This window comes from Syngnathus scovelli, chromosome 2 (genome assembly GCF_024217435.2).
Source record: "Syngnathus scovelli strain Florida chromosome 2, RoL_Ssco_1.2, whole genome shotgun sequence".
NCBI lineage: Eukaryota > Metazoa > Chordata > Actinopteri > Syngnathiformes > Syngnathidae > Syngnathus > Syngnathus scovelli.
The window spans coordinates 13,602,406-13,625,605 of record NC_090848.1 but is presented as its reverse complement, the minus strand read 5'-3'; the positions used below and the strand labels follow the sequence as shown (position 1 = coordinate 13,625,605).

Genomic DNA, 23,200 nt, shown 5'->3' with positions numbered 1-23,200 from the left:
TCTTTGTAGAGACCTGCATTTACTCACATAGAAGCACCATGACCCTTTTTTAAAATGTTATCATAGATACCTATTGGATTACAGGATTTACTTCTTTTTTTTTTATTCCAAGTGTGTAAAAAGTCAACATGGAGTGCATGGGAGAGGTAATGTGTGTCTGATATAAAGCTGTATGAAAGAAGCAAACAATATGGCAAGATTAGGTACAAATAATTAACATGTGAAATAACTACTATCTAAGAACCATGTTTGAAAAGTGAATATAATAATTGCAGAATATGTTTTGTTTCTATTTGAATTTGTTTCTCATTGGTGTTGACTAACTAGCTCCAATAATAACGTTGTTCGGTCATATTGGAGTTCCCACCAAGTGTCAAGATTACACTGGATTTAACCCCCAGTGCGCAGTTATTGTTGAGGTCACAAATGTATATGTGACTTTCTAAAATCCTTCAGAGATGAGTTTTCAATGTCGATTTAAGAAATTAGTTAGTGTTGTGCGGCATCTTTCAAAAGAAAGTTGAGATCTGACGTCAAATCAGGACAAGATTGATACCGTGTAAATGTGATGTTAAGTTTGTTGACAAATATTCAACTGTATACTCTGCCATTGTATAGAGAAAAATGTAGTTAATTTTTCACTTTTGTACTGAATAGAAAAATAAATTAAGAGATTAACATTGTTATGAGAGTAGAAACCAAACAGGCGGGACTTTCCCAATAGGATGCACACAGTCCTTACAGTATATGCGGTGACCGAGACGCCTATAGTGATAGCAGTACTCTATCGTAAAAAGCTTACCGACTTAAATTAAATGCAGTCGGACTAGACAGTGAGGGCAATGGCAAGTGGCCAGGAGTTTAGTTTCCTTTTATAAACAGGAACACACCGACCAGACACAGCAACAATTAAAATCATCCAAATATTAGACACAATATTATTATCATGGCGTGTGCAGTGTAACAAAATATAAAAAATATAAAACAACAAAATATTACTATACGTATAAAGATCATATTTGGCTATCGTTATGCTGACGAAAATGGTTAGCACGTCTTCCTTCCAGGTGTCAGATTTGAATATGGGCTTCGGATTTCCTTTGTGGAGTATGAATGCATCATTTATTACATTACCTTACATTACATTACATTACATTACATTACATTATATTATGTATAACGTTATTTTATGACAGGTGACACCCCAGCTCATGATGGCCGTGGGCACAGCGGTGATCGGCTCCCTCCAGTTTGGCTACAACACTGGAGTCATTAATGCACCTCAAAATGTGAGTACCACCCAGTGTAAGATGCAAAGCTGGTAACTACCAACCCAATAAAACTCAAAATAATGAAGTGGAATATTCTTCAAATATTTTTATTTATATATTAACATTACTTTTTGTTGTTGAAAATTTCTGAGGAATTTAAATCTGACTGCAAATGTTTAACAAGCTTTCATTCTTCTTGCAAAAGATGTGTTCAGATGTACGCAGTTTGACGCTTGCGCTTTGCGTGCTAATGTGAGTTACTGAGAGGGTTTAACTCAAATTTGAAGTGACATGGAGTAGGTTAATGAGATTATACAGTGCAATGTTGGCATCTTAAAGGATTACGAGGTGGAGTGTTTTTGTTTATCGTGGCATAGTGGCGAGTGGTCTGCACATCTACCTCACAATTCTGAAGTTAGGGAAGGTTTATTTATTTTATTTTATTTTATTTTATTTTATTTTAAGATGCAAGGTCATCTCTTATCATGTACATTCCCATATACCATATTCCCAATGAATCCTGAATTTGAATTGTCATCACAATTCCTTAACAGCAAGTTAAGGTCACACAACGAAATTTGTTTTTTTTTTTTTTTTTGCTTTTTGTGTTTCAGACCATTGAAAATTTCTACAATGACACGTGGACCAGCAGGTTTTCTGAGCCCATTTCTCAGAGCACGCTAACAGCTCTGTGGTCCCTCTCAGTGGCCATCTTCTCTGTGGGTGGAATGTTCGGTTCCTTCTCAGTTGGTCTCTTTGTGAACCGCTTTGGCAGGTAGCCCGTGGATACTGACCCAATTCGGATAAATATGAATGAAATGGAATGAAATGAATTGTGTTTTTCTGAAGGAGGAATTCCATGCTCATGGCAAATGTGCTCGCCCTTATCTCTGCTTTGCTCATGGGGTTCTCCAAGATGGCTGCCTCATGGGAACTACTCATCATTGGGCGTTTTGTAGTGGGCTTGTATTCTGGCCTGTCCACTGGTTTTGTGCCCATGTACGTGGAGGAAATCTCCCCGACGTCTCTCCGCGGAGCAATGGGCACTCTGCATCAGCTGGGGGTTGTTATCGGGATCCTCTTGGCACAGGTAAAAAACTTTTTCCTCATCCAACAACCAAAGCAAACTCCAGCGGTTTTATTCATTTATTGATTTAGCCTGATGTACAAGAGACTAATTGAGGGCAGATTCAGATTTGGCACCAAAGAAACCATTTAGACAAATTTACTTACCGTTTATAATATAACCGGTTCATAGTTAAAATTTTATAGTACGGTATACGGTTATTAATTAATTTAAGCTGAAAGGGACATTTAGTTGAAGTTTATTGGCTTTTACTTGGAATACAACATTGACAGTTATTATGGACATAACATTGTCCTTTACATGTTGCGCAGATTTTGGGGATCGAATCCATCATGGGAAACGATTCCCTCTGGCCACTGTTGTTAGGGTTCACTTTACTGCCAGCCGTTGTGCAGTCCGTCCTGCTGCCCTTCTGCCCGGAGAGCCCGAGATACCTCCTCATCAACTGCAACGAGGAGAGCAAAGCCAACAACGGTGAGACACACAAATTACTGCTCCAAAAATGTATTTGATACAATTTATTTGATACAATCATTTTGCAGTGTTAGTGAAGCTGCGTGGCAGCGCCAACGTGAGCCAGGACATGATGGAGATGAAAGAAGAGAGTCGGCAGATGATGGCGGAGAAAAAAGTGACCATACTGGAACTCTTGCGCTCTCCCATCTATCGTCAGCCTGTCCTTGTTGCTGTGATGCTGCAGCTCTCCCAGCAGCTGTCGGGGATCAACGCTGTAAGTTGGCCAGCGACTCTTACATTTTCTACTCTGATGATATTTGAATTGATTTACTACACTGCTTCCAGTACATGTTTGTGGATGTTTTATATTTTTGTTGTCAATTCTTTTCTTGTTCTCCCCTTTTAGGTGTTCTACTATTCTACTGGAATCTTTGCAAAAGCAGGTGTGTCCCAGCCTGTCTATGCAACCATCGGAGCAGGAGTGGTAAACACAGCCTTCACAGTTGTTTCTGTAAGTAACAAAAGAAACAGTTTAGAAAATGTAATAGCTCAAGTTCAGAATGTTGGCGTTTTCTTTTTCTGCAGTTGTTTGTGGTGGAGCGTATTGGGAGAAGGCCACTCCACCTGACTGGTTTAATGGGAATGGCAATTTCGGCGGTTGCTTTAACTCTTGCTATGGCCTTGTTGGTAAGGATATGAAAAACTAGCATTATTTGATATTGTAGTGATTTGGCGTTTGTGATATGTAGTTGTAACAATTGTCGTATTCTGACTGACAGTTGCTGTGTCCCACAGGATCAGTTCAGCTGGATGTCCTATGTGAGCATCATAGCCATCCTAAGCTTTGTAGCCTTTTTTGAAATTGGCCCAGGCCCCATCCCGTGGTTTATTGTGGCAGAACTCTTCAGTCAGGGGCCACGGCCCGCTGCCTTCGCGGTTGCTGGCTTCTCGAACTGGTCTGCCAATTTTGTAATTGGCATGAGCTTTCCCTATGTTGAGGTGAGGTTGTTGTTGTTTTTCGTCCTAAAAAGTCAAATAGGTATCACCTTAAATGCAGCTCAGATAACTTGCTCATCTTGATCAGATGATGGCATTCACTCTTTTTCTCATCTCCCTTCAGCAACTCTGCGGGCCCTACGTCTTTGTCATCTTCACTGTTTTCCTGCTGGGCTTCTTTGTCTTCACTTACTTCAAGGTGCCCGAAACCAAGGGGCGTACTTTTGATGAGATTTCAGCAGGCTTCCGACAACCGACCGGTCGCGGTGCCGATAAATATTCGGCCTCTGAAGAATTCAACACACTCAGGGGGGATGATCCTGACCTTTGAAAGCTCTTCTCAAATCTTCTACATTGGGGTACACTTTTTAATCCCATTTCATCTGGTTGTTAGGCCCAAGTTCCTACGATGACTTCTAGTCCATTCACAGACTGTCAAACTGGGTCGAGTCACATGCTCTGTTCCGTTTTTGTGCTTTAAAGGAAGAAGGACTTGTGTTTCACCAATCACGCAAATACATTGTCATCATCCCATGAAAATAAACCCCCTAGCCCTGAAAAGTGCTCAGTGGTTTCATCTCACTTCTGTGTAATTGTTAGTGACTGATAATATACAAACAGGAATTCATTTGGACACCAGGCAAGACAAATAGTTTGTAAAACGTTTGCTAGCTTTAATATGTAGCAAAATTAGTGTTTGCCCACACTAGCATGGTGAGTAATGACCATTAAAAACACATTTGACTGCAATTTCAAAAGTGGAGTTAAAAAGCTGAGCTCAGTAAACAGAAATTTAAAACACACAAAAAACACAGTTGGAGTAACATGGCTAAAAGAAATGACTTCATTTTTGCCTTTCTCGCTTAATTCCTAAAAGTACAAAGAAAATGAAATACTGACTGATAATAGTGTGAAGTAAACATTTCCTTTCTAACAGCAGCGTTCCAAAATAGCTTAGGGGTGCTTCTTTTCATCTTTTTATAAAAACAATACAAAAACATGCTATCATCAAACTGATGATGACACTTGAAGGCATGTTGACTTTGAAGACGCGTCCAGCTGTTCAAACATGTCATCGATCACCCGCCACAGGCAGTTGTCCAGCGGGAAGTCATTGTCCACCAGATTCACCAGGAAGTAGTTGTCATGAATATACTTGATGATCATCCGAGAGGGTGACTCGTCTTCGTACAGTTTGGCCCACTGTTCGATCCACAGGGCAAAAGCCTCATCCTGAACAAAATAGCAGGACACGCTCGTTTCAGGCAACATGACACATTAGTGCAGTTCACACAAACGTCTGACGGAGCTCACCTTCCAGAACATAAAGCTGACCGGGTCCACAATGGTGGGCTGAACAATCTCCCTGCCGGGGAATATCCCCCACGTGACAGCATTGGGTTGCATGTCGGGAGCGTTGGTAAGGTTACGGCCCTTTGCGTACAATAAAAGGTTACGCATTGACGGAGACAAATCGGGAGGAGCACGGCTTCCTGTTCAAACTTACGTGCACGTTAACGATGTGGTAGTTGACGCGGGGTTCGTACTTCTTCAGTACTTCGAGGAGAGCGGACACATTTTCGCTGGAGGTGAAGAACTCCAGATAGGCCTGTCGCATAGAAATTATTGAGGCGACACACTAAGATGACCTAGCTAAGCGACACCGTTTCATGCAGAAAAGCGGTCGTACTTTCTGAAAGACGTAGCCGCCGGGAGGGCCCCAGCCCACTATTGGGTCTGTGGAGGGTTTGCCGTTGATGTTGGGCTGAGAGTTGATGGTGAGAACGCCTCGTCTGTTGACTTTCTCGAGTTCATCCTTCAGCAGATTGGTTTCCTGGGCCAGTGGCTCATCGTTCCATGGCAAGCACATCACCTGACAAAGAGGAACGCTTAGCACGTGAAGCATAATTACAGAGTCCTGTGATATTTCTTACTCGTCGAGGTACCACTGCCCTTGCTGCATCTACCTACCTTGTGCCCGTTGCGATTGGGCTGGGCTGTGATGTAGCAGGTGAAGACCTCATAGACACTCGCCTCATTCTTCAGTTCCTCTCCCCACATCTCCAGCAGGGCATCTTTGGATGACTTGCTCTTCAAGTAGAACAAGTAGTAGTCATTTAACTCGCCAAATGCTGGAGATGAGGAGTTACCCCTGGTAGGAAAATCAACAACAGATACATGACCTTTCAACTATTCAATGTTTTACTTTTCATTGAAAGCCTTAATGTCTTACCATCTGCCATTTGGGAATTCATCCCAATCCTGGGTTCTGTATATGTAGCTCTTGGGCCTGGATGCCCAGAAGATGGGTCGCACGTCCTCGACCTTTCGCTTGGGATGCGCACTCACCGCCCAGGGAAGCGGCCGTCTGACAAAGAAAACAAGCTCCTTGTTGGAAAACAGTGCAGGCTATGCAAAACTTGCGACATTTGTGTTGTGTGATAAATGTACGCATACGTATGAGATGCACGTTTATGTCTGAAAAGCACTGAATAGATTATTAAGTTTGATTGACTGATTTTACAGTGGCCTTTTATTATGGGCAGCCTAACGTAAAGTACCATAAATACATATCTTGACTTGTCACACTATTGACACAATACACCAACACATCTTAAGGCCAATTTCTATTTTTGTCCAGTATGTTTGGCAGCCACTTGGATCCCTCACCTCGGGTCTTCTATCCACAGGCCGAGCTGCCGGAGCACTTCCATGGTGGCGACTTCTCGATTTAGGGTGTAGAAGTGCAGCCCGGGCACCTTGCCACTTTCCAGCAACACTTTGCACATCTCCACCGCTAGTTGGATTCCATAGTTGCGAATGGCCGCGTCATTGTCTTTGATGGGCTCAATGACTTCCATAATCTCCTCTGGCACCACCAGTTTTGAGAGCTTGACAAGCTGACGCAGAGACTGGTAGCCCTGCAGGCAAACGCACTTATATTATGTTGCACTTTCTAACTAAAAGGTTTGATACTAAGTAATCACCATGTTACCTGAATGGGGAAGATCCCAGGAAGGATGGGACACGTGATCCCAATTGCCCGGCAGTCATCAAGAAACTTAAGGTAGGTTTCTGCCCTAAAAAAGAGCTGCGTGATGACGAAGTTGGCTCCGGCGGCCACCTTCTCCTTCAGGTGTCGCAGATCTTCCTCATAGCTTTCGGCTTCGGGGTGGCCGGTGGGGTAACCTGTGACGCACACGAACGTTGTCATCAATGAGTGGTGGAAATCAAGCTGCGTGGTATGTAACGCCATTTTACCTGCTACACATATGTCAAAGTAGTCATCAAACTCTGATCGGATGTGTTTAACAAGGTCGCCGGCATAGTTAAAGCAACCTTCCTCGTCATCCCAGTCTGCACCCATCGGATCTATGGATTTATCACATTTTAAACAAAATACTGCAGCGTATTCCTGCAGAACCACAAGGCAAAATCAATGACTCAATGCTACCTCCTCTTAAAGCCATGATGTTTTTCAGGCCCAGGTGCTTGGCTTTGGCCAGGTAGGCCGTGATCTTGTCTTTGCCCTGGCTGCAGCACGTTAGGTGGAGGACGGTCTCCAGGCCACAATAGTTAACTGCCGTGCTGGCAATCATCATGGACGACGTCTCCTTGTCTGAACCCGGATCTCCGGCGGGATGCCACGTAATGTCGATGAAAAGTGGCCCCCCGGAGCCCATACGGTCAAATCTGAAGACACAATCACAAACGTCAATCCAATTCGTCATATGCAAAGTGCTAAGTGACACGCGTACCTCGAAATGAGATTGACTGCACCGGGGGCTGTCCGAGGGGGAAAGAATTCTAGAGAGAACCAGTGGTCCCCGGACTCGATCCTCCTCCTCATCTTGTCCCGCAGCCTGTCTGAACGATCCGCGTCCAACACTGGCGTGGAACACCGGGAGCTCTCCTTGGAGCTCTCCCCGCCACTGGTGCCCGCACCGCTGGAGTCACTCTTGCATGACTGCCAGGTCCCATCGGCTTGTGGAACCTGGTTCACCATGATTGGAAATTACTCTAAAGAAAGACAAAGGTACAGAAAGGCAGTCACATACAGGTCAAGGTTGTGAACAGCGCACGATGAATATGCTCTACTTACTGTTTTTCAATTGATTGTTTTCAGTGGTCGAAAGTAGAATTTTAAGATATTATATCTGTATTTTGATTGAGTATTTTTCTGACTACTTTTTACTTTTATGCCCTGCACTTGAGAAAATATTTGAATATTTCTGTACATTCTATTACATTCGTTCTCAAAATAAATTGGTTACTCTTACAGACCTCTGCAGAAAAGACATTAATAGAGCAAAGTCAACTGTGGTTGGGATCGTGATTAATTGAAATCTTGGGTGGAGAATTAAAAACAAATACATAAATAAGATAAAAGCAGTGGAATGGAGGACAATGAACCAGGGATCATTAATGACACACCAGAGCCGATTCCCAAAAGGACGACGACCTTATTAAGGGGATTTATTTGATGTTGGTCCCGAGAGTGATTCAAGTTTTGTTTTAAAACCACCAGCTTCTGAAATGAAAAAAATCTCAGTTGTAATCTTATGAAACGCAATTAAAAATAATTTTTGCAGTTATCAATAGCATATTGACACTCATATGAACACTGCAAATTTTTTGTTGTTTGAAGTTATCAAAATTGTTATTTCTTGGCATGGCGCATTTTTTACTTTTACTTAGGAAAAAGGGGTTAACCGTTTTTTCTACTTTTGTTTTTCTACTTTTATTTGTCTTTTTTAAAACGAGAATGAGTATTTCTACGAGTAACGTGTGGAAGTACTTTCTCTGATTGTTTTATATTTTATACCCAAGAAGCATTTTTCCTACAAATATCGTTTCGGTTATGACTTCAGCGTGCTGTTTCGACTTACATCCAAACCCGTGTAGGTACGAAACTCTATCGTAAACAGAGGACCTCCGACGGTATTTAACCCCATCCCAACTTGCGTTTTCAAAACAGCAAAGTGAAACGAAACAAATTGAAAAGCAAATATTAGCATGCAACAAACGCAGACTGATCTTTTTTTAATACGAAACACGAGCAAGCATTCCAACTCCAAATTCCGCCCGTCTGCGTTCGTTAGCTTCTTCGTAACGGAGGGTGGAGATAAATTACGAACGGAGAGAGACAGGATCATTATTTAGACACTCGGTTGGGCGCATAACAGTGTGCACCATTACCTAGTTGCAACAGGAGACGTAGTTAAAGTTTATTTGAATGTGTTAGCTAATTGCAACGTGAGACATAATTAAAGTTTATTTGAATGTGTTAGCAGCAGCTCCCTAGTGGAGCAGAGCTAGCAACCTGACACCACTGAGTGTGAACATAAAAATAATTCCACGTGCTATACCATTTTACAGGCTAAGCCTAGCATATTATAAAAGCGTAAGTCAAAGTGGTTAGTTCTCACTTTTTTTTCCAGTCGCACCGCTTTGAATCGCCAGTGTTCCAGAATTCCCACAAAATTAGTGGGAGGGCAAAAGAGGCGACAGCGTGGAGGTACGAGGTAGTCCAATCTATGACATGAGTGATCCACCAGGTGGCGCTGTAGGCTTGACGACGCATTCATGCTCTTCTGGTAAAGTCGGAAATGAACGCAAACGTTTAGACGAGGTCAATTTAAGTTCACTTGTTTTTGTATTGCATTTGTATTCTTTACTTGTATTTTATACCCTTAAACTTCTGTGAATAAAATAAAATGGAAAGTTCAGAGCATCAGTGACCCTATGCTCCATATTGACATTTCTTAGATCCACATTTTCCATATAAAGTATAAAAGAATCCCAAATGTTTTGATAGAGTAACAGCTCTCCATTTTTAATGGAAGTTATCTACTTAATAGGTACATTTGTGGACAGTTTCAAATGAATAAAGGCTAACGATATTTTATTCAAATCACGGTTAATTATTACATAATAGAGTAATGATTTGATCATGTTTTCTTTAATACGTTTGGAAACTGTTATTGACATATATTTTTTTCAATCATTTAATGGAATTTTAATATTATTAATTGATTTTCTCACTTTTAGTCCTCCCCATAATCTAAGTGTGCCCCCCCCCCCCCACACACACACACACACACGGATCACAGGAAAACGAGATTTTACTGATGGTTCATGTCTTTTTGACATGAACACAACTTTTTTCTTCTTTTTAAATAGGCTAGTTTTAGTGCAAATCGTCCATACGATGCACCCAACGAGCCCCCGTCTTTCCCCATATTTTCAGCGTTTTCCTGTAGGCATTGAACGCATCATGACACAACAACGAAGATGGCGTGTTGTGGCAACTGTTTCGGGTGTAGTCGTTGTAATGAAGAGGAGACGCGCACGCCAGAGGAACTGGTAGGACGATACAATTCTGTAGCAGTGCGGGTGTATATTCACATTTTTTTCATTTGGCTTGTATGCTTTGAAATGAGTCCAAACTCTGTATTGAGATGTCTTGTTCGCTGGAGCTCACTGCTTCCCCAATGTGTTATTACCATCCAATATAACTTAAGTAATCAGCCTCAACGATTGTAGTCATTTGGTTGCAGAGTAATTTTGCCAAGTTGCAAAACTGTTTTCACAATTTCCCAATACGATTTCATCACGGTTCAAAGAACGCGGTCATTGTGCAGCATCATTGGGTGGGTGCTGAAAAGGCAGGCAGATTGATGCGTTTGAGTGCACGTTGTTAAATTCATGCTCATCTTAAACAAGTGGCAGCAGCACTGGTCAAAATATTAAACCCTCCTCCCCCCAAAAACCAATCTATTTTGCTGTTGTTGCAGACAATTCTTGGAGAGACTCGAGATGAAGAAGATGAGATTTTGCCAAGGAAGGACTATGAGGTAAGATAATTAAAACCATTAAGTTTAGTTTAAAGGTGCAGTTTATGTGTCATCATCTGAGAGTAACCTTTTTGATCAAACAGAGTCTGGATTATGACCGATGTGTCAGTGAACCCTACGTGGAGGTTTTGGAGGGGATGGACAACAAGGTAAGCAAAGATAGCGTAAACGTGACGGGTGTTTATGTACATGTGTTCTAAATCAGAGGATTTATCCATTTATTATAAAATCATATTGCTGAAATCAGATTTAATATCGGTGTCGTGTCACACAGATGGGAATTGCTCAGGAGCTCACAAAATATTTTAAAGGGAAATTTGCATCATGTGTGCATTCAACCTGCACAATTCTGATTTTCATGTTACTTAACAATAAGGTGCAGCATTTTGATTATGATGAGAAATGATTTTCTGTGTTTTTTTTCCCCCAACAGAAAGCAAAAAAGTATGAAGCACTGCGATGGGTGATGGTGTTTGCGATTGGAGCATCTGTTGGATTGGTATGTCCTTCCCGAGTTTCCTCCTCTTCTTTCTGCTTTTAAACATAGGTCTGATTAGTCTCAAATGTTTCCATCCTCTCTTTTCTTTTAGCTGGGGCTGTTTGTGGATTACTTTGTACGCTTCTTCACCAAACTCAAGTTTACTTTGGTTGGTTATTGTATCCTTTAGAAAGCCTGCAATTTCCTCTTCACCCATTGAATTTCAGAAGTGATTTTGCGTTTCGCATTACTCAGAATGTACCATGTGATGCTTACTGTCAATTTAATTTGTGATTTTTTTTCACTTTCTGGTAATCAATCTTCATGTTGTAGTTTTCACATGTTGTTGTTATCACAAATAGTGTCATCAATGTTCATTCTTCCAGCCAGGACAACTAGTGGTTGTGTATGACACACGTTGTGCCAATCACAGCATGGAAGTCTTTGTACCTTAATTTGAAGTCTTCAGCTGTCGAGGAGTGCAGTGAGAAAGGCTGCCTCCCTCTGTCTCTACTGGAGCTCCTGGCATTCAACATGACCTTCATCTTTATTGCCAGTGTGCTCGTCCTCATCGAGGTGAGAAAGTGTACTTCTGCAACATGCCGGATATAGATTTGCTGACCTTGCATGTTTTAGTTTTTGCAGTGTTATAGCTTTTGGTCTGTTAACAATCACTTTGCTTTGTTGGACTGGTCAAATGTTGAGAAAGAAAAATTGTCAATATATGTAAAAGAGCCGTTTTGGAATAGTTAGTGCAACCTCCCATGTAGCTTTAAATTCTAATAGTAATCGAATATCGAATCTCTGTTGTTTTTCAGCCCTTAGCTGCAGGCTCGGGGATTCCCGAAATCAAAAGTTACTTGAACGGAGTGAAGATCCCTGGCATCGTCCGGCTACAAACATTTCTCTGCAAAGCTGTTGGAGTTCTGTTTAGTGTCGCTGGAGGTAAACTGTGATGATGAATTTGTTGCTTTTCATTGCTATTACACGTATCAAGTCAGAAGGGAAATGCATAAGGGTATTTTTCATTTGAATGAGTTGTTGATGTGCTTGAAATGTCAAACTCATCTTCCGAAGATGTTCTTCCGCCTTAACTAAAACCAAATTCTTGTGGGATAAAACAGACCAAGGGAAATAACACATTTTTCCACGCGCTTTTGGGAGATGTTATCAAAAAAATTGAAGCAGGCATAAAGTTATTTTTCTTATAAAAAAAGCTTTTATCTTTCCACATAAACAGATTGACATACTGTATTAGAAATGGATGTCACATGTCACACGTGGTATTTGTCACTAATTCCTACAGCTCTCTTAAAGTTGCTCTACTTTCCTTTTTTTCTCTTTGCCTCTTATATCATGTCACTTGTCCAACTTTACTTGTCTCACTTGTGAGCCTGAACAGGATTGAGCAGTATAGAAAATTGATAGATGGATATCCTGTTCTTGTAAATGCAAATTCCACAAGATTATCTTAACTTTGTTGGGGGTAAATATTGAAATAACTACTTATCTTTACTTGCCACAGTTAGAAGATAACACTAGTTTAGTTCCCATCTCACAAGGCTTTTATATTTTTTTCCTCTGCACAATTGCACAGTTATCATTTCACATGCTTGATTTAGTTACATTTAGCATGTTGAGATTATCGCCCCAGGTTTGACACAAAGTTCCCATTTGTTTAAGTTTGACTTTTTCCATTGTGTCCTTTCAGGTCTTTTTGTAGGCAAAGAAGGTCCGATGATACACAGCGGAGCTATTGTGGGAGCTGGCCTTCCTCAGGTACATAAAGTCAATATTTACAATCTTCCAAATAGTTAAAGTCAATATTTAAATCAATATTTACGAGTGTTTAACTATTGTTAGACATTTAAGATTTGGTGTTACAGTGTTGTTAACAATAGAAACAAAAATATGTCCTGGTAGAAATTCACTTTAGTGAGGAACAAGGGCATCTAAAATCTTACTGTGACAAAACTATGACATGTCTCGCTTTGAAAATGGCTCCCCTGAATCCTGTCTTTTTTTTTTTTTTCTCTCAAGTGATTTGAAGTTGTTGCTTTGACTGTCGTTCTGGTTTGAGTGCTGCTATCAAATCTATTGTGCTTCTCAGTTTCAGAGCATCACTTTTAAGAGAATCAAATTCAATTTTCCCTTCTTCCGGAGTGACAGGTGCGATTACGATACACAATCTTATAGCACTGTCCATTTTGTTAGTTCCTTAAAACCTACAAAATGTCATTTTTGTCCTTCATTAGGGACAAGCGAGACTTTGTGTCAGCTGGTGCTGCTGCCGGAGTAGCCGCTGCCTTTGGCGCTCCCATCGGGGGGACCCTGTTCAGCCTGGAGGAGGGCTCCTCTTTCTGGAACCAGGCCCTCACCTGGAAAGTGGTAGGTCCTGCGCTACCCACATTGAAATATATATTTTTTTAAAATACAGCTGGTAAATAGGAGTACTACTTCTTTAAAATGTTGTCTTCCAGCTCTTTTGCTCAATGTCTGCTACGTTCACCCTCAACTTTTTCCGTTCGGGGATCAACTTCAACAAGTGGGGCTCCTTCCAGCTGCCTGGCCTGCTCAACTTTGGAGAGTTTAAGGTAAGAATGCAACTCGCTAAACAGTCCCTAATTCAATTTTTCAAGGCGATGCAAGAGCGACTTGCGGTTTACAAGTTCAAACAAAATGATATTAGCACGTACATCACTGTACTGCTGTTATTTTAATGTGAGGAAAATAAAATTCTACCAGATTCAAATCCATCTTACTCGTCAGTGTTCAGATGGAGACAAAAACTGCCACTTGTGGACTGCAGTGGACCTGGCCTTCTTTGTCTTGATGGGGATCGTGGGTGGGCTGCTGGGAGCGCTCTTCAACTGCATGAACAAAAACCTCTCCAAGTATCGCATGAGACACATCCAACCAAAGGCCAGATTTATCAGGTAACGCCTTTCCACACGGGACTCCATCTTTTCCAAAGGATGCCTTTTTATTGAAGCATGTTGTTAACGCGTTTTTTTTGTACTCATAGGGTTTTAGAGAGCCTACTCGTTGCCATGGTGACAACAGTGGTGGTTTTTGCCGCGTCCATGTTGTTGGGCGAATGCAGGGACTTGTACTCTCCTCCAACACATAACACCACAGTAAGCAGCTTCTCGTTTCTCTAACTTTATCTTCATTTATTTGAACGTCGCTAAAAATGACCAAGCAATCTTTATGGCTGTTTTTTTTTTCTCCTATGAACTTATTTTCTTTTAGCTTTCTGTCGGTGAGGACATCAACTCAACCATTCGCCAGTACTTCTGCTCCAACAAGACGTATAACGACATGGCCACGTTGTTCTTCAACCCGCAGGAGGCTGCCATCCACCAGCTTTTCCACCAGGATGGTGAGATGGGAACTTGGGAACACTGAGGTCAAACGCAAATCATTTTCATTTTGATAAAGCATTACTGAATCGTAGCCAGTGATTCCGTATTAGAAACATGTTCCTCCATTTTTTCGTTACTGTAACAGCTAATCGAAAACGTTACTTTTCTCAGTGTTGTTTGCTTTCCGTCTAATCATTCAGGTACCTTCAGCCCGGTGACTCTGTCGGTGTTCTTTCTGCTTTACTTCCTTTTGGCTTGTTGGACCTATGGCGTGTCAGTACCCAGCGGTCTCTTTGTCCCGTCACTGCTATGCGGGGCCGCCTTTGGACGATTGGTTGCCAACATCCTTAAAGTGTAAATATAAAATGTCTTTCTCATGCCAGTGACGACCTCGATTCTGATTGCTGTGATTGTTTCTATCTATGGCAGGAAACTGGGAATGGACATCTACGCCGGGACCTTTGCTCTCATTGGAGCTGCTGCATTCCTCGGAGGCGTTGTCAGAATGACCATCAGCCTTACTGTCATCCTCATTGAATCCACCAATGAAATCACATATGGACTCCCTATTATGATCACCCTAATGGTATGCAATATTCAGAAAGTACACAAATTTTCTCTTGGATGTCATTCTTTTGTTTACATTGCATGGAGTCAAAGATATTCCTCTCTTTATCTTTACCAGGTTGCAAAATGGACCGGGGATTTGTTCAACAAGGGCATCTATGACATTCACATCCAGCTGAGAGGAGTTCCACTTCTGGAGTGGGAGACTGATGTCGAGCTGGATAAGTAAGTTGTGTTCAATAAAGCGATTTCTTCACCACTTCACCAATTTATGGTATCATTTCATCAAAGAGATGAGTGAAATTGTTTTTGAAACTAGTTATTCACCAATATCCCCACTAGGTGTCGCAAACATTCTACAACTGCAGAAAATTGTTTAGTTGTAATTCAACAGCAAACAATAACATTGAATAAAAATGTATTAATAGCGCATATCTAAAATCGAATCTAAAAGAACAGTAAGTTAACTATTCAACCAACATCTTAACAACTGTTCAATACAATAAAGGTAAATTGAGTAGAAATGATGAAAACTGTCAAAACCATAAATGCATATCCTGAGTGCTTGTTTCTGTTTCCACATCCACCTCAGGCTCACCGCCAGCGATATAATGGAGCCCAACTTGACCTACGTGTACCCCCACACCCGGGTGCAATCTCTAGTCAGCATCCTGCGCACCACCATTTACCACGCCTTCCCCGTGGTCACTGAAAATCGCCCGAACGAGCAGGACTTCATGAAGGGCAACATCCTCGTCAGCAACAACATCCACTTCAAGGTACTTCCTGTTCCACTTAGGCATTTCTGATATTCCGAATAAAGATGCATGCATATAAATTAGGTAATCATAATCCAGCACTGTTAATAAAGTGCTCTGCACCAACCTTTTGTTTTTATACTATACATTGTTAGTTTCGGGGGATCAAATTTCATTCAACATACATGTTTCTATCCACATCTGGAACAGGCCTGGTTTCAGTGTGAAGATATGCAATTACAAGTGTTTCTTTTTTCTACGCTGCCTTGATGCTTTTCCGAATTTTGACTCTCAAACACGACTGTTAAATAAGACTGCAATGTCAACAAGAAGTCGGAGAAAAATAATAGAAATATGTCAAGCGCTTTTTCATAAAGGCTCTAATTGAAAAATCTCCAGTATTATGGCAGTCTTAATTGTACATCATTGGAATAAATGTATGCGTTTAATCAATAGGATGGTCAATGAAGTTCTGCCCTCATCTGTCTGCCATGTAGAAATCCAGCGTTGTATCACGCGCAAGTGAGCAAAGACGGCGCTGCCAATCCATGAAGTCGTACCCCTCCAGTGAACTCAGAAACGTTTGTGATGAGCAGCGAGCTGCCGTGGAGCCAGCGGAGGAGGGAGAAGACCTCCTGCAGCAGATGTTGGAGAGGAGGTAGGACACCATCTTACCTTTGAAATCTAAAATGCACTATAAGCTTTGGACCACAGTATTAGCACATTTGCAGCACCAGGTAGGTATTAGTGGTGGTGCTCCAGAGAACTTTAGATCTTATTTGACAGGCAAGACACTTTATGTAACTTCAGTCACTCTGAATCCCATTCTACCGCACTGTCCTATGGTGTTCAACAGGGTTCAATTTTGGGGCCCCTTCTGTTTTGATTGTATTGGCTGACCTTGAGAAAAACATATATGCAATTTTTTAGAATATTAAATGCTGGAGAGCTTAACTGCGACTAGACATATTGCTGATGGTGCTATAGTTCCATTCCCCGAATCCTTATTTACTTACATATACTTATTGTTGTGTTTCAATTGTTTCAATATATTGCTAACACTAATAACTGTGTGTCATGTTCAGGCATATGCCCTACCCCAACTTGTGCCCAGACCAGTCCCCCAGTGAGGAGTGGACAATGGAGGAGCGTTTTAGGCCGCTCACCTTCCACGGCCTCATCCTGCGCTCTCAGCTGGTCAATCTGCTCATGAGAGGCGTGTGTTATGCTGAGAATCAGCCGGTCAGTGGCACAAATGTTCACACATCAAGAATGCGTTGAAATGCAAAGCATCCATGATATGTGGTCGTCCCTGACCACGCGTTTCATGTTTTATGCAAGTTAAATCTGAACCGCATTCTGAAATCCTGCAACTACTTCTTTCTCAACCAGGACAATGCTGTGGTCTTTCCTATAATTAAATGCCATGTCTTGTCAGAGTGCCACGCAACCCAGATTGACATATGCAGAGATGACTGAAGATTATCCCCGTTTCCCTGATATCCACGACTTGGACCTGACCCAGCTTAGTCCCCGCATGATTGTGGTATAGCCCGTTCGGCCAAAGACCATCTTCAAAAATGGTTATATTAAATAGTGTTGATTTAACAAAGCATCAAATGTTCTCAATTTTTACAGGACATCACTCCTTACATGAACCCGTGTCCCTATACTGTGTCACCAAACACCCGCATCTCCCAAGTATTCAACCTGTTCCGAACAATGGGACTACGGCATTTACCCGTGGTCAACGCCGTAGGAGAAGTAAGTCGGAATCTGTTGTTGTTACTGAAGTATTAAGCCTTTGTCTTCTTTGCACTAACTTGTGTATTTTGTGTATCTTCCTTCTAATTCAGATTGTTGGGATCATCACGAGACATAATTTGACTCATGAATTCCTTGTGGCCAAACTGCGACAGCACTACATCACAATTTGATTGGACCAGTTTCATTTCGCATCCTTAACTGACAACCATTCCATGCTTGTTGATGTAAATTATGTTCTATTTTTTTAATCCCTATTGTGTTTTAACTACTGTATATGTTTGTAAACCACTTTTATTATATTGTCTTATTGCTTTGCATTATTAAAGCTGTTAAAATGCTGCATTTGTGAGCTGACTCCTGTTTTTCCTATGATATATGTATATGAGATATGATATATGAAACAAACACCTTTTGTGGCTTAGCGAACATTTATCGCCTATTTTATTTTAGATCAAAAGATGGACTATCTTATGTAAAATGTCATTTTCTAATTTCTATACTAATTATTTTGGGGGGGTTAACAAACACAAACAATTTTACCAAAAACACTTATAAACATTCAATGAAAAAAATGAATGTTAAACCACAGGTGCCAAATTGCAAATATATAGGGCTCAACTGTACTAGTTTGAAATTGTAATTTCACCAATCACCACTAGATGGCAGGTATGGCTTACACTAGGTCTCATATTGCTACTCCACAATTTGTGTGAAATATTGCGTTTTTAAAAACTACAGGTCTTCAGGACTGTCTCAGAAAATTAGAATATTGTGATAAAGTTCTTTATTTTCTGTAATACAATTAAAAAAATACATTCCAGAACGTATGACATTTTAGTTTTTTTCATTACAAATCAACTGAAATATTGCAAGCCTTTTATTATTTTAATATTGCTGATTATGGCATACATCTTAAGAAAACTCAAATATCCTATCTCAAAATATTAGAATATCATGAAAAAGTATACTAGTAGGGTATTCAACTAATCACTTGAGTTGTCTAATTAACTCGAAACACCTGCAAGGGTTTCCTGAGCCTTGAAAAAGACTCAGCTTGGTTCAGGAAACTAAATCACAAGTATGCTTAAGACTGCTGATCTGACTGCTGTCCAGAGGACCATCATTGAAAATTGTAAGATGGTGACAAATTGAGGCAACTATTTGAGAAAATCTTTTGTTACTCATGACAAACGTGATTATCATATAGTTGTGGTGTTGAACTGTTTTAACTGGATGTTTTAATATTTTTTTTGTTCATACTAGAAGTGATGTTGGGGATGGGGACCTTCACAGCCTGAGGTCAAGCCATTGATAACCATCTGAACACAGAGGGAGGCTAGTTGCAAGGAAGAGGTTGCTAAAGAGATTTTAATGACACACAGTAAGTCATGTCTCTGAGACATCTGTGCTTTGTTCTTTTTCTATGAGACTGTTTTGTTCTTTGGATGGTGTGTGTCTTTTTTTTTTTTCTTCCATTCGCTGTATTGCATCCTTGACTATCTTTCATACTGTAGATACCGATGTCCACCTTTTTCAAGCAAAATGTATTTATGTACCGTACACCTGCATAGGAAAATGAAATTGTACACACAAGTGGAGTTTGTGGTCAAGGGGGAAATTACAGGGGTGAGAAGTGCATGGGTGGAAGTGCAATTCGGCTATGCTTCAGAGCACTCCCCTCCGCATTGAAAAACATCATGACAAGAGCCATTAGTTTGTTTTTAATAGACTAAGTGCTGACAACCGTGCATAATGAACAGAATGTTTTGGGCCTGTGATTGACACTAATAAAAGTACCTTTTAATGGAACTGAATCCAATTGAAGTGTGTAGTCCATTAAACTGTGACTTATGTAGATTTCAATGTACAACATAGAATTTGAGCACTATACAGCAAGGATCATTTGAGCTGCTGGTGAAAGTAATACCTGGTGAAATGTGCAGTTGTGTGCTTCATTAGCAATTATAATTCTGTTTGAAGAATAGCAACTCTGAAGCTTCCTCTCGAGCACCATACCTCACTTTACAGTCCATGTAAAGTGAAAATAATTTTATGTTCTGAATTTGACGCACCCAAGAAAAGAGTATTGACTGGCAATTTAAAACCAAAAAATCTCATCAAGTTAATAAAACCAGGCTTTCAAATCATGAAAAAGCGACCATGGTTAAACATGGTGGGTGTGTCCACTGAAACCATCTAACTGTCCAACATTTCAATCCCTGGTACAAAAAATATAACATTTCATTTTATTCACAATGGGTTAAGTCTAATAAATAACCCAGAGAGAGATTTCGGATGACATTAAAATGTAAATAAAAAGAACAACCGAATTGAGGTTTATTTAGGTAATGCACGTTAAAAATAACATGAGCTAATGCTAAATATATGCAACAACATCCCTGCTGTGTGAAAATAACCTTATCTGTGTAAAGGTGCCACTGGAAGGGTCACATGTGCTATGCTGGTCTTTCCAGTGCATGATGTAATGGCATGAAGCATGGGATCAGTCCATGACAAGAATAGATAAGACGGCTGATGAATGCCGTGAATGAATTTACTTAGCCTCAGCCAAGTGCAAGGTGTAAAACTTCACAAGATTTCCCATTTCAGACTGACTTTAATACATTGTTAATTTAGAGCAAAAACAAAACGAGGAAATCAAACGTGCTTTTATGTATCCTTCAAAACTTGTGCCCTGCTTAATTATGATTGTTTATGATTGCAATAAAACCATTTCTGTTTAAAGCACTGAACTGCACAAAAAAAATTAACCATGCTTAATCAAACAAACAACTTTATAATGCCATTGGAAAGCTCGAGAGCCTTTCATTTATTCATTTTATGCCTCAATGTGGCATTATCAATCCATTAAAAAATATATATATATGTATATATCTTGGGTTTCTTCCAGCAGGGTATTTGTGGGTATTGCTGCATCCGTGATGACAGCAGATGAGCTTTCGCTACTTTGTCCTCATTTATCATGTGTGACATTCTCCACAGGCACCAGCCAGCACAAACACGCTAGCAAAATAGGGTCAGCGAATGTGACCTCGCCATCAATAGTGAATGGTGAGGTGGTGCCAACAAACTGATTCGAAGCGATTGTTTTGTAGCTTCACCCCCCCTCGCAAAAGGTTTAGGTATCACCAAATACGGCGGACAGAAAAACCATCAACAGCGGTGGTGGCCCATTCATAAAAAGAAAATAGTAATTAACTTTTGGGGGAGCCCATGAGCCGAAGCTCTGACATAATTGTGACATTTACTTGTCCCACCCCTTTCAGGCTTCCCCACCTGGTGTCAGCAAGCTGTTTAAATGATGGGGAGCTCAAGCTCTCATTAAGGTCCTTAATGGAGGGGAACCAATGAGTGACAGTTAAGCCGTTTAAATGTCAGTCAGGAAAACAGTTTATAAGACAATAACAGTAAATAAAAAAAATGGACCAAAATAGCAACGCAACTCCACATAGGTGCATTCAAATTCTTAATCTAATTCTTAATTCTGAGTTTGACATTCTTTGTCAGTTCCTCATCCAATGATTCATTGATGGAAAAACAGTTTCCCCCACAAAAATATTACGCAATCAGCTTCCTGGTCTGCAACAGTCCAAAGTTAATTTGAGTTGATTGACACACACCAAAGTCTTTATGTCCCAAGTGCAAAATTTTAGCTTGCATCAATATTCAAAATAATGTCTCACTTCTTTCCAATACTTTTATTTTGAATGACAAAAATAGTAGATGTGTGAAAACTAAAACAATTTGAAACATACATAACAAATGTAAAACTATCATCGTGCTTCAATTTTCGATATGAATGTAACTTTAAATGTGATTCTCTTCATAAAAAGAATGCATAAAACGTTAAGCGTTGCCCCGAGGCTTGAATCAATTTCGAATAATGGCTCTCCTAGTTGAGAGGTGGCTGAAATGTCAATTAGCAGTCACACACCTCGACGAGTGAGCTCGGCTTGACTGGGTCTTGGGCTAATGGCTCATCATTTTGCTTGAATCCATATAAACACAGAAGCACAAAACCCACATATATATTCCAATTAACCTCCAAGTCCACATGTGGATGTGTGTATCCCAACATATATATAATTTTAGTTTGGTGAAGACATATTGTCCTCCCTTTCTTTTGTATTTTATCTTGGTAGCAAACTGATTGATTGTTTGAGCACAGTACATTTCCCTTTGTTAGAACAAGTCAAGATTTACCCTCAGGGAGAAAAGTCTCATGAAAACGTAAAGAAATATGCTTGACGTGTTATGACAACTTGTTCAACCTTTTTGCACGTCAAGACTTAAATGATGAACGAATACCAAAGTGCTTCGGCGTGTGAAGCAATCCAGGTAAAACCCGTTACAAAACATTTTTGATCAATGTGACATCAGCAAAACATAACACCCGAATCAACAGACAGTTGTGCAGAATCATTTGCATGGATGTGCCAAAGCATTTGCAACTTGTTCAAATAAAATGAAAAATGATTTTTTTTTATGACACAAAACTGCAATAACTCATTCCAAATAATGAAATCATTAAAGACGTCCTGATTTTCATTGACTTGTGCCTGCATGTCACTGAATTGTCCCAGCTCACCCTTCTCCAACTGAGCCTTGCGCGTACTCCCACTCTTAAGAATATTAGTTACACATCGTTAATTTTCCAGGCCTGGTGACGTAGTCGGTTCTGCTATAAAGGCTTCACCTGCCCATGCTGAGAACCACAGCGACGACAAAACCGGGACAGCCTGAGTCGAGTTCCGGCGGGAAGATAAAACCATGAACCTCATTGTTTCGCTTTGCTGCTTCAATCTCTTCTTGGTGCTTGATTATGTTCGAGGCAAGCCCATGTCGGATTTACAGGTAGGTTCTCTTTTTTTTTTTTTTTTTTAATTAGATGGATAGACAGACAGACGATGGATAGATTTGTTTCATTTCTTTCACTTCTCGCCTTCACCATCAGAGTTTGGAGCAGATTTTAGAAGAGATCAATGACATGCCTCATCACTCTTCAGAGGAGATGCAAGAGAGCGGCGGCAACAAAGAGAAGTCAAAGCTTGGAGCTCGAGAGCGCCACCCGTGGGACTCCCCCGATCCCAGCAACTCAGCACTGGAGGCTAAAGCACACGTTCTTGCCTTTCTCTTCAAAGACCTGTTCCGGACCTCCAAGCGAAACTGGGGTCGGTACCGGAAAGGCGGGATGAGGAGCTGCTTCGGCGTCCGCTTGGATAGGATCGGGTCTTTCAGCGGATTGGGATGTTGAGGGTGAGCATGCAGAGGAGACTTTGTTGTTGTCAAATGAGCATTTGACGTTTAATGATGCTGTTGTTGGTGCTGATATTAACAATTTTTTCCAATTTCCTTTTTTTTTCTGTCAACAGGAGTGTGTGATGATGATCCATCAGAAAAAGTATTAAACCGTGACTGACTCTCCATTTCTTACACCGCTGTATATTTTCATCAACTTACTGTGGAAGCAGGCTGTTTGTTATTTATTGTTATGGGTTGTAAAAGAACTTGAATTATATTGTAATGTAGAAAAATATTTTGCAAACACGTGTCTTGTCCCGTCTCTGTCAATTGAGC

The 23,200-nt window shown here is 40.6% G+C and overlaps 4 protein-coding genes across 4 annotated transcripts; 3 read left to right on the top strand and 1 right to left on the bottom strand.

Moving 5' to 3' along the window:
* slc2a1a (solute carrier family 2 member 1a) lies at window positions 1-4,392 on the top strand. The gene is made up of 10 exons (XM_049752248.2): window positions 1-146; window positions 1,197-1,289; window positions 1,886-2,046; window positions 2,121-2,361; window positions 2,670-2,832; window positions 2,901-3,088; window positions 3,221-3,325; window positions 3,400-3,501; window positions 3,610-3,813; window positions 3,935-4,392. Exons 1-10 carry the CDS (start codon window positions 129-131, stop codon window positions 4,139-4,141), a joined length of 1,482 nt encoding a protein of 493 aa, XP_049608205.1. The 5' UTR covers window positions 1-128; the 3' UTR covers window positions 4,142-4,392.
* A 68-nt stretch (window positions 4,393-4,460) lies between these two features.
* Window positions 4,461-9,341, bottom strand: mthfr (methylenetetrahydrofolate reductase (NAD(P)H)). Its single transcript, XM_049752246.1, has 12 exons — window positions 9,240-9,341; window positions 7,569-7,830; window positions 7,265-7,503; window positions 7,072-7,182; window positions 6,806-6,999; window positions 6,481-6,731; window positions 6,044-6,178; window positions 5,782-5,962; window positions 5,501-5,683; window positions 5,318-5,419; window positions 5,125-5,244; window positions 4,461-5,043 (listed from the first exon to the last, which is right to left on the bottom strand). Exons 2-12 carry the CDS (start codon window positions 7,814-7,816, stop codon window positions 4,819-4,821), a joined length of 1,989 nt encoding a protein of 662 aa, XP_049608203.1. The 5' UTR covers window positions 7,817-7,830; window positions 9,240-9,341; the 3' UTR covers window positions 4,461-4,818.
* Window positions 9,342-10,032: 691 nt separating this feature from the next.
* clcn6 (chloride channel 6) lies at window positions 10,033-17,942 on the top strand. The gene is made up of 23 exons (XM_049754513.2): window positions 10,033-10,176; window positions 10,608-10,667; window positions 10,751-10,816; window positions 11,101-11,166; window positions 11,258-11,324; window positions 11,615-11,721; window positions 11,964-12,090; window positions 12,857-12,924; window positions 13,256-13,314; window positions 13,401-13,533; window positions 13,626-13,739; window positions 13,915-14,081; window positions 14,171-14,282; window positions 14,398-14,527; window positions 14,711-14,864; window positions 14,940-15,096; window positions 15,196-15,302; window positions 15,670-15,856; window positions 16,333-16,493; window positions 16,921-17,077; window positions 17,274-17,381; window positions 17,474-17,599; window positions 17,692-17,942. Exons 1-23 carry the CDS (start codon window positions 10,105-10,107, stop codon window positions 17,770-17,772), a joined length of 2,586 nt encoding a protein of 861 aa, XP_049610470.1. The 5' UTR covers window positions 10,033-10,104; the 3' UTR covers window positions 17,773-17,942.
* A 722-nt stretch (window positions 17,943-18,664) lies between these two features.
* On the top strand, window positions 18,665-23,170 carry nppal (natriuretic peptide A-like). The gene is made up of 5 exons (XM_049755042.1): window positions 18,665-18,734; window positions 18,866-18,983; window positions 22,282-22,477; window positions 22,578-22,879; window positions 22,996-23,170. Exons 3-4 carry the CDS (start codon window positions 22,394-22,396, stop codon window positions 22,875-22,877), a joined length of 384 nt encoding a protein of 127 aa, XP_049610999.1. The 5' UTR covers window positions 18,665-18,734; window positions 18,866-18,983; window positions 22,282-22,393; the 3' UTR covers window positions 22,878-22,879; window positions 22,996-23,170.
* The last annotated feature ends 30 nt before the right edge of the window (window positions 23,171-23,200 follow it).